Genomic DNA, 14,542 nt, shown 5'->3' on the forward strand with positions numbered 1-14,542 from the left:
GAAGATCTCACCCCCCTCCCCGTAACTGAAAGGACTTCAGTTTTAATTTTTTCCTTACTCCTGCATTTTTTATATGTTTGAGGTTTTTCTAAGAATTGAACTTGGACAGCAAGTATTTTGCCAAAAGCAGAGGGAACCCTTAGTTAGAAAATAGCGCTGTGATTTTGCTAATGAAAAAGTATTATGAACTTAATAAGGGAGAACACGTTGCAAAACACATTTTGGTTTGAATTGGAGGAGTTTCTTTTTTCTTTTTCTTGAAACGGCAAGTAAATGTAAATTACATAGTAGGAGCTCGTTGCTGTTCTGCTGGGTAGGAAAAGAAAACTGGCTTTTATTTTCTTTAAGTGATACTGATGTTGAAAATACTAATATGCGTTTATCTTCTTAATGTTATTTGTGTAAAGTTCCTAATGTTTCATTAGGGAAAGAATCACAGACTAGCTATAGTATCAGGTACTACTGTGTTGGTTTTTTGGGTTGTTTTTTGGTTTTTTTCCAGAGCCTGCGGACAGTACAGCCTCCCAGCCCACAGGAATGAATGAAAATGTCTCATCCTCAGTCCAAAGCTGCAGCAGTACTGTTAGTTGCAATAACTCATCAGCCATCCCTCAGCCCAGCTCTGCTATTAAACCTTGGCGCAGCAAGTCCCTTAGTGCTAAGCACACAGCTACATCTTCCATGTTGTCCGTAAAGCAGCCCGTAACGGAGCCTCCAAAGCCACCGTCAGAAATCACCAAAACAACTCCCAATGGTCAAAAATCCATGCTTGAAAAATTAAAACTCTTCAATAGCAAAGGAGGCTCCAAAGCAGGAGGGACGACGCTCGAATGTCCGGGATCTCGGGACGACAGTTGTGAAAAGCTAGAGACGCTTCTCAGCTTTGAGGAAAGCGAAGAAATTGATGCCGCGAATCAGAATGTGAACAATCCGGGATCGATGTCCAGTAGTCCCAAAATTGCACTCAAGGGAATTGCACAAAGGACTTTTAGCCGGGCACTAACTAATAAGAAAAGTTCTCCAAAGGGTAATGAGAAGGATAAAGAGAAACAGAAAGAGAAAGAAAAGGATAAAAGCAAAGACATTGCGAAGAGAACATCTATCACGGAAAAGCTGGACCTGAAAGAGGAACCAAAAGAAGAACAGACAGCACTAGCAACAACAGAGATGCCAAAAAAGTCCTCCAAGATTGCAAGCTTTATCCCTAAAGGAGGCAAGCTGAATAGTGCCAAGAAGGAGGCCTCTGCCCCTTCGCACAGTGGAATACCAAAACCAGGAATGAAAACCACCACAGGGAAATCCTCAAGTGCCCCCGTTCCTGCAAAGGAAGGCGAGAGAAGCCGCAGCGGGAAAGCCGGCTCGGGGCTCTCTCATCAGAAGTCTCAGCTGGACAGCCGGCATTCCAGCTCCTCATCCAGCCTGGCCTCTTCAGAAGGAAAAGGTGTAGGAGGCCTCAACAGCAGCAGCAGCAGCCAAGCCGTCAACGGACCCGCCGCGACGACGCACACCACAGGGAGCAACACTGTGAGTGTTCAGCTACCTCATCCCCAACAGCAATACAGCCACCCGAACACTGCCACGGTCGCTCCCTTCATGTACAGGTACGGTGAACTTCTCCAACGGACTGTTTTTGAATGTGATGCTGAGATGGGGAGATTCATTTTGGATGCTTTTTCGGGGGGGTGAGGCAGCAAGGTGAATGCCACATCGTGTAAAAGTTTCTGGCTTTAAGAGAGTAGACTATTTCTCCATTTACACAAAAATTGTTGGTGAAGGCCGTCAGACTAAGATGTATAAGAAGTTGGGGTAGATAGGAGGATGAGTATTTGTCGTATTTGACCCTACTAACAGTTAGGCTGAGAACGGCAACACCTTCTTGACCAGGTGCTGCTCTTGCCTTTTTTTGTGCTGTGTGGGTTTTGTTTGGTTTATGCATCATACTTTTAAAAGTTGTAGCCATGCCAATTTATGACATACACAGGAGCTGCCTCACTATGAGCAGTAATGGGAAATCTTAAAAAAACAAATAAAAATCCCTTCGTGTTAGGGTAGGGCCAGGCACAAAGTCTGCTCTTCTGTGCATTAACCCTGAATTAGATAAGCATAAGAGCAGCCATATGGGGTCACAACTAACCTCCATCTAGTCCAACATCTTCTGCTTGAGAACGGCAATAGAAGATATCTAGGGAAGAGTAACAAGGGAAATCAATAATAAAGCTTCCTAAGGACATGCTCCCCAGCCTGACCATGACGCAAGAAATTCCAGAGTGAGATAGATGGTGGGATTTTTGGTTTTGACAGCCATCTCCTAGTTTCCTTTGACACCGCTTGAGTTTTTTCATGGGAAGAGAATGCAAGCGGTTGTTTTGTCTTCATCATCTTCTTGCTGCTAATGATTTGAGAGACCTCTATCATATCCTTCCCTCCCTTAAGATGTGACTTTTCTAGGCTAAGGTGTCCTAGCCTGTTGAGTTTTTAGTTGTAGAGATGCTGTTCGCACTCTTTGGTCATCTTTGTCACCCTTTTCTGTCATTTTTCATTTCTACTCTGTGCGATTTTGCCTTTGATCTCTTGGCAGATGTAGTGTAAGAAATGGTTGGCCACGTTTTTTGAGTAAAAGTGAATGTAAATGGAATTAACCTGAAGGAGAGGGATGCCAAAGGCCTATGTAGGAATGCAAAATGGGAAGAGCGACCCTTGAGTCTTATGACCCCTTGAGTGTTCTCCCTCTGTGTATGGAATAAAATGCCAGGTGTCCTTCTGGGATGCTGTCACATGAAAAGGAACCAGATATGAAAAATCAGCCTGACCAAAACTTGTATTAAGAGTACATGTGCTAGATTCCTCTTGCCCTTGCATTCATCTACGTACATCAGCATTATTGTTGTCCATTTGGCTGAAGGCGGGATCTACTAGTAGTAATTTTTGGAGATTTGCTTTGAGTTAAAAATTGTCAGTGCAGTTTGTACTATTTTAATCCATAATTTAATAGAAAATTGTGATTGCAAACTGATTGCTTTAATGTTTGTCCCTCGTAACCAGCAAAAATGCGTTCATGACGCTTTGGGTCATTAAATTTATCATTACAAAGTCCTATCAAAGGATAAAGTAAAAACGACTCTACTTTGGTGTTTGTCTTAATCTGAAAATAGAAATCATCATCTGAACTGTAAAAGCAGATGCAATACATATGTTTTGTATAATCCAAACATACTGATAAACTCTAGGCAGTATTTATTTGACTTTTTACAAAAAGCCAGTAATGCAATTGCCTATTGGCAGCTGGAGAAAATGCTTTGAAATTGAAGAAATAGTCTTTACTTTTCAGCAGTGGAGGAAAAAAGGCTGAACTGTATATCTTGCTGGCTTCAAAAAGAATGAGAAAAGTCAAATTGTATTGATTTGCAGGGCAAACATAGTGGTACTATAAATTTGCTATCCAGACGCTTCTTTGAATCTGCAAAATGAACTTGTTAATGCATTGCAGTAGTAGTCTCGGGGTTTTTCAGCTCTCCGTTAAGGTTAATTTAAACCTATAGACTTAATAAGCCTATAGAATTTTGTTTTTATTTTTTTAAAGTAAAAGACATGAGAAATTGTTCTACGTTTCGTATAGAAATGACTGAAAATAAGAATATTGCAACAGTAATTCCCTGTGTGTCTTCACTTTTGTGCAGCACTTATCCTTTGGACAGAAATTCCAGCCGCTTGTTGATGTGGCTCTAGGAGCAACACACAGCGCAACTAGTAAAGTGAAACGAGTCAAGGTGGATTACTCAAATCTGACAGCGGATTCTTAGACATCACCTTTCATTACCTGACAGCCACAATGTCAGACAGTAAATTGGAGTTTGAAGTTGGTCTTACCCAGTCATTTATTTTAAAGTATAAATTAGTGACGTTGCTAGTTATTGAAGGGAAGCTAGCGGGAGCGTAACAAGCCATCATGTGCTACCTGATTTATATTTATGCAATACAGACTTTACTAGAGAGGATCAGATTAACCACAACAACTGATGGTATCGATGATTAAAATTTATCTGGAAATCCAAGTGTCTTAAGACCCTGTCGGAAGAGCTGCGAAGCCTATCTTTGACTATGAATTTTTTATTTTTTACAGCTGAGTGCTTGTTTCCATTTCTAGGACATAGTTCAACGTGGGACTTATGAATTATGTAAAGTCAGTCTGCTGGTCTGTTCTGGAGAGAGGGACGGAGCGGCGGATGGCGGGTGCAGTTGTCTAGTTGTTATACTTGAGATACTTCTGATGGGGAGTGACTGCACATCTTTATTTTGTTTTGCCTTCCAGATCGCAGACAGACAACGAAGGGAACGTAACAGCCGAGGCCAGCACAGGAGGAGTCAGCATGGATTCCGCTCTTTACGTCAAAACTGGACAGCCTGCTCTTGAAGACCTCTCAGGTGCGTCTTGCAACATGACTGTGGTCTGGTTAAATAAGAGTGGGCTAAAGCAAGTTTGAAGTCAGGAGGGTCCCTCTTCAGGGAAGGGTGATTTAATTTGATTCTATTTCTAATGCTTTAGTTCTTATTAGTTACGATATTTCTTTCAGCTCTTCAGCAATGGAAACCAGGTGTCAATAATGTGAATAGTAGATGCTCAAGTTCTGCGCCAGGGTGTGCCCCCCACATTTCTTGAAATAGTTAGGAATTCTGGGTAATTCAAGTTTTTCGAGGAGATCTGCAGCACCTTTTAGGATTAAGCTATTATAAGGATCCTAAGTATTTGCAAGCATTTGATATTTAGTTTTTACGTTTTAAAACTTTGCCTCAGAGTTTACGGAAGAGATTAAGTTAATTTCCTTGATGTTTTGGTTTGTTTCAAGGTTTGGAGGAATCTCGGTATTCATTCACGTGAATCTGGTCACTTTGAGAAATGGTCTTTACAGCAACAGGAGACCAAAATCCAGCTACGCTTTACTGTGTCCAGCATGCCGAAGCTGGAACTGATCACGATTGGAATATTATCAGTCTAAATGAATGACTTCATATAAATTCGTATGAATTGCGAAGTACTTCATACCTTTATCTAGAATTCCTGCTACTGTAAGAAGTCGATGATAATTAGCAATAATTTTTAATCATATCAATGTAACAAAGCAATTTTCAGCAACCGTATTCTACTAAAGATTTAAAATGTAGTTTTAAAGTCACAGCCAAGTCTCCTGCTATTCCAGTTTCAGCAAAGTCTATGACTTTGCTTACTGCATGCTATTGCAGCGTATCTCGTCAGTCGAATATCTCAGGTTTTTTCATCTACTTAGTCTTGGTGTCCTCCAGTTTAATGTGAGTTTTGAAACTGATTGCCCTGCTTGGAAAAATCATGTGGCTAAAAGTTTCCCAATGGGATTAATTTCATACCGCATTACGTATTCTGCCAATGCGGCGTTTCTACCTGTGTGCGCGTGTGCTGCTGGCAAAGGCAAGAGGCAGAGTCGTTGGCGAGGAAAAGGGCCGCAGGAATGCATAAAGGAGCGTTTCTCTGCGTGTGACTTCTATATAGGTGGATTAAATATTTAAAAGGCAAATAAATGGCACAGGGGATAAAATCCTTGAGAACGTTTTTGGGTTCATATTTAAATATGAGAGACAGTTAAGAAACTCAGTGTCCAGCTGCTTAAACTTTTTCAGTATTACCTCTTGATTGTCGTATTGCCTAGCCTAGATGTATTTCAGCCTGTAAGCTGAGAAGCGTTTATAGAGAACAAAAGGTCTTCAGTCTTTAATGACAGACGTTATGTAAAAACAAACTATTATTCAAGTAGAATGTATAAGTTTGGGGATCCAAAAATGGGAAACAGCTGACAACCTCAAACAATGGAGACGCAAAACCCAGCTGTGTGCAGCCAAACCCCACGGAGAGCAGCAGTCCGTAGAGCGGTCTTAGGGGAAAAGGAGCAAACAAAACAAAATGGTCCCTCAAACCAAATAAATTAGAAGAAATAAGGGACAGATTTCTTCTCTCCCTACATAGCAGCTATAGATGCTTTTAATTTAAGACCATATATAAAACAAAAGAGAGTATAGGTAGGGAGAACTGGAAGCCGAATAGTTTAATGATGCTGCCTGTTCATGAAGAGCTAAGTGATTTAATAATTAAGTTCTAGTGGCACTATCCAGTGTCTGTCTTTAAAGTACACTTATATCATAAGCAACTGAATGTCCTGTAAGTAAAAATCTTGTATCAATTTAGGCGTAAGAGTGATCTCAATAGAAATAGGTTTAGCTTGTCTCAAGTATGTTCTCTTAAGAATTTACCTACCATTTGCCTTCACAGCTATGAGAGAAATGATCTGTGAAAGAGCCCTGTGACCTTTGTTAGGCTAAAGGCCTATAAATATTTTATGTTCTTTACTGCAAAAATTTGTAGATCCATGAGTGTAGAAAATGTTTTCTGTCCCAGAGACCCGTTGGCTGAAGGAACTGGGCTTGTTAGGCAGCTCTTTCCAACCCAGACAGACCGTATTTGTGTGACCGTTTGGCCTGAGTGAATTCCGTCTTGGGGAGATGATTTCCCAGGGAGCAGACTACCTGAGCCGTTGTTGTTTCTTTCAGAAAGGCTAACGATTGTATAAATATTAAAGTCCATCTTCCCCTCCCTAGACCATTCCCCAAAGTCGGGGCTCCGGCACTTTGGTGAGTAGTTGGTGCTACTGCTGCTTTGCAGGCAAGAGTATGTGACTGGGGCTTTCTGCACCACAAACCCGCCCTCTTTCAGAAACAAGAAGTTTAAAGCAAAGGATGTGGAAAGTTCCAACAACAGCTTATTTATCTGTTCCTCAACGCTTCTGATTTCAGTAATATGTAGATAGCCATCTAAACTAGCAATCGCATGGATGACCAGTATCCCGGCAGCTTAAGAATGCATCGCTTGTGCAGAGAAGGCGGATACAAAATTTGAAAAGTTTTCAATATGCTTTAGTATTTTCTTTAGTCATGACTTGTAAACCCTCTAGAATGAAATCATTTCCTTCTCTGCCCAACAGAAGTTTTGTGACGCCTTTTTGGAGGTTTTCTGTTTCAGCATTCAGCTTCCAAAGAATATGCTGGCACTACTAGACATTCACTTCTCTTCAACCTCTCAGAAGGTTTAACTATATAAAGCTCAGCTGAGTTAGCAACCAAAGCGTTTCTTAACGGACAGCTGAGAGCAAGTAAATAAATTATGCTGAGGCACTGATTAAATTATTAATTTTATAAAAACAGGTGATGCTGAGGCACTAGAAGGACTTTTTTAACGTATATAAGCTCTACTTTTAAAGTTAAAGAACAGGATATAAAAGTCTTTTAGAACCAGAGTATTTAAAGAGCAGAATTTCTAAATGCCAGGAAAAGTAAAAGTCACCACCAACTTCATGTCATGCAGCACATTTAAGTAACGAAAACTGTTGTGCTGTGGACAAGCAAAAACTTTTGTTATTTTACCTAAAACATCACTCGGCATGGAGCACCCAGTCAACACAATTTGCCTTACTGTAAAGCTGTTGTAAAATGAGATCCATTTAAAACGGGAAAAAGAAGGTCTTGTGAAAATACAGCATTGGAGAAATTGTCTGTGTTGGGTTGATGTTAATTGTGTCGATATACGAGATAGAAAGGACGGTATTGATGGCGTATATCGGCTAATGAGGTTGAAAGTTAACCAGAATTTAAATTGGGTCATATGGGGAAATGACAATACAGAAACATCTGGTGCAAAGGCAGCCTGTGAAGTAAAGTTACAGTACAGAGCTGATTCTCAGTCCTGATTCTCAGTCCAGCTGCGGCAGTGGCAGGTGCCTGCCGTAGGGGAATGCCGTCTCCGTCGTAATCGGTTTAGGGTGTTAAATAACAGAAAGGCAGAAAAAAAATACGTTTGGGTTGGATTCAGAGGTAACAGCTCAGTTCTGTGCTGTTTCCTGCCTTATCCTTTCTAATGGTTTATTTTCCCTGTAGGAGAGGATCCAGAAACTCGGCGGTTACGAACTGTGAAAAACATTGCCGATCTTCGACAGAACTTAGAGGAAACGATGTCCAGTTTACGGGGAACCCAGGTCACTCACAGGTAACGCCATGGCTTTGTTCATAAGAAAATGGAAATCATTGTGGTCTTACTTTACAGCTCTTAGCTCTGGCTGGGTTGCATCCTTGAAAAATGATGAACACTGACAGTGGAAGGTACTGATCTCGTACTTTTTGCCTTTAAAGCCCAGATTGTGAATTAATGTCCAGTGTTTATTGAGGTGTATAATGAGTAATTGGTGGTGGTGGGTTGTATGTAGAATCAAAGGTGGAGAATAATCAGTGCTTGTTAAATGTGTTAGGTGATGTTTGAATATAGGTTACAGTTTAAAATATGTCTTCATCTTACTCTTTAACAACTTCAGTGCATTACACCCCTCTTCCCCCAAGTGTACTATTTTGTTTAAAGAAGCAGGTGAACTGTGCTTGACCCACTTTATCAAGTGCATAACTTGAATTCCTGACCAATCTTTGGACAAACAAATTTTTCTAATATTATTGGTCACCCATGTATATAACTGCTTTTTCTTTGTAAAGCAACGTTTGGAAATCTTCAGCAACATTTTAAAATATGCTCTAAATAAACACAGACTGTTGTTGCATTTAAACATTCTGTGACTCGGATCTTTTTAGCGCTGAACAGGCGGCTTGGGAGAATAAGCTGTTTGGCCCCTAATGAGGTCGGGTCCTACTTAGTGTTCAGTGCCTTACGGACTGCAGCCCAAACGGAGTTCATTGCGGGAGCGCTTCACGTTTTGGTTTTGTATCTAAAACTGAGGCAGAGCTTGCAAAGATGAACTCCCAATGCTATTCTCCTTTTCAAATTTCAATTAATGTGACAGCTTATTATGATTTAATTACTGTCACCGGCGGATACATAGGTTTTTGCAGCATAAAATTACATTGAGAATAGTACGATGCTGCTTATTTCAACAAATACGCACAATAAAAAAAAAGAAATAACGCAATGTTAGTTGAGCTGGAAAGGAAAAGGGGAGTTCATGTGGGTAAAAGAAGTTGCAGCTATGGATTAGCCGCAACTAAATTAGCTGCAATTAAGCTGCAAGCGTTCAGAGTGTAGGGTCTTGTAATCTATACACATCACCTGAAGTCTCATGGTGTAGCAGTCCCGTTTTTAAGGTTCCAGTTAGTGGTCTACATTGAATCAAATGTATTTATTTTTTTTTACGCACATTGGAAAATACTTTTGACACCAATGTCACTACCAAGATAAGTGGTCGCACAGTTCTCAGACCATCGTAGTATTGCTGTTGGAAGGGATGCAACATATTCATAGTCTCAGACATGAAGAATGGAAGATTTCGTATAGCTGAAGCTTGTCAACATCTGTATTTACAGGCTGTGAGTTAAAATGCTTTTGTAACCAGAGCTCTGTTTAAATGTTACCAATATTTTGAAAAATATATTCAATTCATGAATATATAAAATATATTTTGAAAAATAAATTTGGTTTGCTTTTCGTATTATTTTTTTTAATTTAATCCTTTTCTTGGTGTAAAAATAGCTACCATCTTGGTGTGGGACACGTGTCCAGAGTATTAGGGCTTTCACGAATGCAGCCATAAAAAGAAAATATATCAGAAAAATAGTACTTCGGTTGGTTTTCCTTCAGTCAGCTTAATATCCTACTCCCTGGCCTGGAGTGGCAAAACCACGGTATGATAGGGTTATAGGTGGTTGAAGATGAAAAAGTTCTGCTTTGGTACTGTGGATAACCCATTAAAAGTTCTTACTTAAGTCTTCCCACATATATGTTGAACACTTGGTGTATTTAAGAACGGTGTTGGAGAAATGGACCTATCACTCTCAAGGCGTTGTAGCAGGTAAATTCTGTTAGTGCTGTTACTTACAATCTGTAACTTGGTGAATCTTCAGGGTGTAGGGTCTTGCAATCATGTAAATCACAGAATGGTCAGGGTTTGGAAGGGACCTCTGGAGATCATCTAGTTCCAACCCCCTGGCAGAGCAGGGTCACCCAGAGCAGGTTGCACAGGAACGCGTCCAGGCGGGTTTTGAGTATCTCCAGAGAAGAAGACTGCACACCCTCTCAGAGCAGCCTGTTCCAGTGCTCTGCCACCCTCAAAGAAGTTTTTCCTCATGTTCAGATGCAATTTCCGATGTTCAAGTTTGTGCCTGTTGCTGGGCGCCACTGAGAAGAGTCTGGCTCCATCCTCTTGACACCCAGCCTTTAGATATCGATAAGCATTGATGAGGTGCCCTGTCAGTCTTCTCTTCTCCAGGCTAAACTGAGCCAGGTCTCTCAGCCTTTCCCCATAAGAAAGTTGCTCCAAATCTCACGTTCCTCTGTATAGCAGGCCACGTTCAATCAAATGCATTTCTTTTTTTTTTTTAAGCACATTGGAAACTACGTTTGACACCAACGTCACTACCGAAATAAGCGGCCGCAGCATCCTCAGCTTGACAGCGCGACCGACCCCTTTATCGTGGAGACTGGGGCAGTCCAGTCCCCGCCTGCAGGCAGGCGACGCTCCATCAATGGGAAATGGGTATCCTCCGCGAGGGAACGCCAGCCGCTTCATCAACACGGAGTCGGGACGTTACATGTATTCGGCACCTTTGCGGAGGCAGCTAGCGTCCCGCGGTAGCAGTGTCTGCCACGTGGACATCTCGGACAAGGGAAGTGATGAAATCGATCTGGAAGGCATCACCATGGATGCCACCGGCTATATGAGCGATGGGGATGTGCTGGGCAAGAATATCAGAGCTGATGACATCACGAGTGGGTCAGTGCCTTTACTTTTCTTCTTAAATACTCTACTTTATGTGGTTCTTGCATTGTGTTTAATGACGCTGTATTCCCGTGATTATTTGGAGAAAGAAAAAAAAAAAAGAAACCCCAAAGATACTCTACTGGTTTTAATAAGCATTTGAAGGGACGATTATTACACAGTTGTCACAGTTAATTTATTCAGGGGTATTTAAGCACATGATTTAAGTTTTAAGTACACGTTAAAAAAATATTCCTATATACAAACATACTCGTGCACTTGATTAAATGTTTTCCTGGATTCATTGTGATCGAGTCAAACACATGCTGCAACATTCATTTCTGCCCACAAGATGGAGAGAGTGAGGCATTTTCTGTGCGTCTACCGAACCCTTTCGCTGTCTGAACTTTTAGGGGACAGTTCATTGGAAGGGAAAGAGTTTACATCGCTGGGTAGGGTAAAATAGTTGTACACGCAAAATAAAATCTAAAGAGCAAGCTGGTGTGCAGAAATATGAACTGCTACACAATTATTAACAAGGTTTTACATCAACATTTTACCTCTGCCTTGACTGGAAAAAACATTCGTTCTTTGCTCCAAAGTCCATATTCAACTCAATATGTCTGTTTTCAGTTCCTTCTAGAAAAGTGCAGTCATTGTTTTTAGCTTAATACATCAGCACTGTATTGGTATTAAAACTGATCTTTGAGATGTAAATGGCATATTTATTTTTGTGGCAGCTTTTTCCCTATCTGGCCATCTTGCATCCTTTGCTTTTCTGTATTTTTTTTTTTTTTATATGTGATATCTCATGTAGCATTGGCTTATTTGGAAGATTTAGTGTCTCTTACTGAAATAGAAACCTGGAATCCAGCTGCTGCTTTGTCACTAACTTAAGTGGTAAAGTTACGCAACCTGAAAACCTCCATTAATTCTGTCCGTTATGAATATTTGGGTGTTTTCACACTGTCCTTTTCAAAAAAGTCAGACACTTTCTTTTTAATTCTTTGGCAGGGAAGCATATAGTAAAGAAGTTGATGCAAAAACCAGTGTAAAAATCTATTTCAGATAAAGCACCAGTAGCTGTTGCTGCATTAACAATGCATCGTATCACTAAAGCACCTTGTGTTTTCCTCAAATAAATCAGCGTATACCCGAGTTTACTGTAGTGACAGTTACTGCTTTTCCTCTGGACTCTGACTTCCATTCAAACTTGTGGCTTTAATTCTGGCCTAGAAGTGAGGAAAATAAATTCCGAGTAGCGCCGTGGTCGCTATAAAACACCTCGAGTATGAGCTGAGACGTGTCCCTGGCAGAATTGTGTCAGTTCGGGCCTCTGCTGCCCTTATCCTAGAGGAGCCCCAGTCTTAGCAGATCTTTATTTAGTGTATGAAGTTCAGATTCCAGGTTGAGGGAAAGGAAAGAATAAGAAAGCTGTTGAGTTTATGAATGATATTTCCAGAGAAATTTGTGGCTTCGCTCATCTCTGTGTATCATTTCCTTTTCTGTGTTTATCTGGTCATCCTGTAGGGGAAAAAAAGGAAGTATCCATAGTCTGAAAATACAAGAGCGGTCTTTAGGTTCTGGGTGGAAGGGGCTAATAATGTAATAAAATGTTTTTGACAGTTGGTACCTCTGTCACCAAAGCAGTGAGTTATCTACCAAGAATGGTGAATATAACATTTAGCAGAAGAGTTACATAGTCCACAATAGCTCACTCCTAGCCTTGACCATTAGAACATCTTTAACTGAGTACCTGACTCTTATTTCCCACTGGTTTTTAAACGAGGGAGATAACTTCCAATATTTACTCATCTACCCAGCCACAGATTGATAAATGAGATCTCAATTTAAAGTTCTTAGGACAAGAAGAGTTATGTGTACAAATGTGTTTTTCTTTTCCGCATCTTTTGCCTTGAGCTACAAAAGCCTATTTTGCTAAATAATGTGAGTTGGTTATTGATTACTATAGCACTGTTGTAGTCATTCACTAAGTTCCAAGGGCAGAATCTGTATTGTAGGTCAATCCAGCTCCGTTTCCAGGTTGTGGGCAGGATTTGGAGACCTGGGCAGTTTGGAGGTCCTCTCATTGCTGCATTGGTGGGCATTTGAAGGGAATGTTCCCAAAAGCAGCCCCGCAATGTTGAGGTTACGTGGTTTATGGAGAGTAATCGTGAGTGCAGATTCCCCGAGAAGGGAGTGTTGCAGTGTTGAATTGCAGTAATAGCATTGGATATAATCCCAAAATCAATGGAGAGAGATTAAAAAAAGAGGGTGTTGACTTTGGTGAATCTCACTGACACCTAATAATGCTGGATTGCCACCTCCAGTATGAACAGATGTTTTGGTAGCCTGTTTCAGGAGTTATCTTCCCCAATGTCGGTTTATTCCCCAAAATAAAAAAAAAAAATAAGATAGCGTTGTGTCTTTGTGGGAGAGGAATAATACACCACGTAGAAATCAGAGACGTTGCTTGTAAAGAAGGCATCCGTGTGACTTGCTGCAGAACAAATCTCTGAGATCGACGTTAGGGCGAACAGGCCCGATATTTCCAGAAGCTGAGTTACAGTCAGCACAAGGGGGCATTTATAGCATGAATAGCTCTTTATTAGCTGGTATGTGTTTCACTTTGTCATTTTTCAGAATTGCTACAATCCTGCAGTCTGAAAACCTTGGATCTGTGTTTTCATTGGCAAACTGATAGGGAAGGAAGCCAAAATATTTGTTACAGGCAAAATAAATCCAATAGCCAAGATAAACTATTTTAGCCCTGTGATCCTGATGCTTTCTCTGAAATGTACTGGGTCATGGGAAGTTTCGTTTGGCCTCCTTTAATAAGTCTGCTCAAGCAGAGCTCTGGCAGACACCAGGGTTGCTTTCATAGGGTTAGAAAGACTGTCTTTTCCAAATGGGTGTAAAATATCTCTTAAACGAAGAAAGTCTCCAAGGGGGTGGATCAAAGGTAAGAAGTGGTCTTGTTGTGGGAGCTGAAACATCAACCGAATGGCAAAGCAACTTTGGCAGAAGAAGGTGGATGAGCTCGGGGCTTCAGAGCCTCATCAGAAAGTGGCACTTCAAAGCCCACGGTTTCTCCCCTGTCCACTCCAAAGGTTGTTCCTGGTGGGGACACTAACTCTCATAGCTTTTTTGGGTTTGTTCAGAAAGTTTTGTCCACTTTGTCCAGGTTTTCTCAGAGGTTAGTAGCTACCTCTAGCATTCCTAGAGGGAGCTCACACGCATTCCTACCTCTTTTGGTCCCTTTTTTCCCAGCTATTTCTAATGAGTTGTACAGTTAATTTCCTTTTCATCTGTCCTTGGAATGGAGCAACAGAGCTGTTGGACAGCAAGGCCTTTAAAAATTATTTTCTTTTAATTTAATTAATCCTCTGCCCCTGTTTTCATTACCCTGGTGTGCAGCTTTCTGTGCAGAATTAACAGCGTGGATATACCAATTAGTGCTGGTCACGGATTTTCTCAGGAAATCGCTTTGGGTCCGTAAATGCAGCTTGTCAAAACAACATGTTCCAGCCATGTTCCAGCAAAATGTAGATTTGATGATTTGACAGCTTGGCCGCCCTCGAGCCTGAACTTTGAGGTAGGGCAGATGTGAGCAGCCCTGTGTGCGGACCGTGGGTCTGCTGCGTGCCAGGCTGGGCTTCGGGGTGTCCCCAGCTCACTCTTTTGAGTGTATCTCGTAAAAAAACATTACCATGACTCTCTCATCTCTCACTTACCCAGCCTAGCAGCGAACTGCTCCCCCAGCTGTTAGACGG

The 14,542-nt window shown here is 41.2% G+C and overlaps 1 protein-coding gene across 6 annotated transcripts in view; it reads left to right on the plus strand.

Moving 5' to 3' along the window:
- Positions 1–14,542, plus strand: part of NAV2 (neuron navigator 2) — a 434,285-nt gene that overhangs the window by 316,902 nt on the left and 102,841 nt on the right. For all 6 annotated transcript variants that reach the window (XM_054197531.1, XM_054197526.1, XM_054197527.1 and 3 more), the window contains 4 exons: positions 503–1,601; positions 4,310–4,422; positions 7,954–8,062; positions 10,395–10,784. In XM_054197531.1, the coding sequence (XP_054053506.1) occupies positions 503–1,601; positions 4,310–4,422; positions 7,954–8,062; positions 10,395–10,784 (1,711 nt within the window). The remainder of the gene's footprint in view (positions 1–502; positions 1,602–4,309; positions 4,423–7,953; positions 8,063–10,394; positions 10,785–14,542) is intronic.

This window comes from Rissa tridactyla, chromosome 4, assembly GCF_028500815.1.
Source record: "Rissa tridactyla isolate bRisTri1 chromosome 4, bRisTri1.patW.cur.20221130, whole genome shotgun sequence".
NCBI classification, from domain to species: Eukaryota; Metazoa; Chordata; class Aves; order Charadriiformes; family Laridae; genus Rissa; species Rissa tridactyla.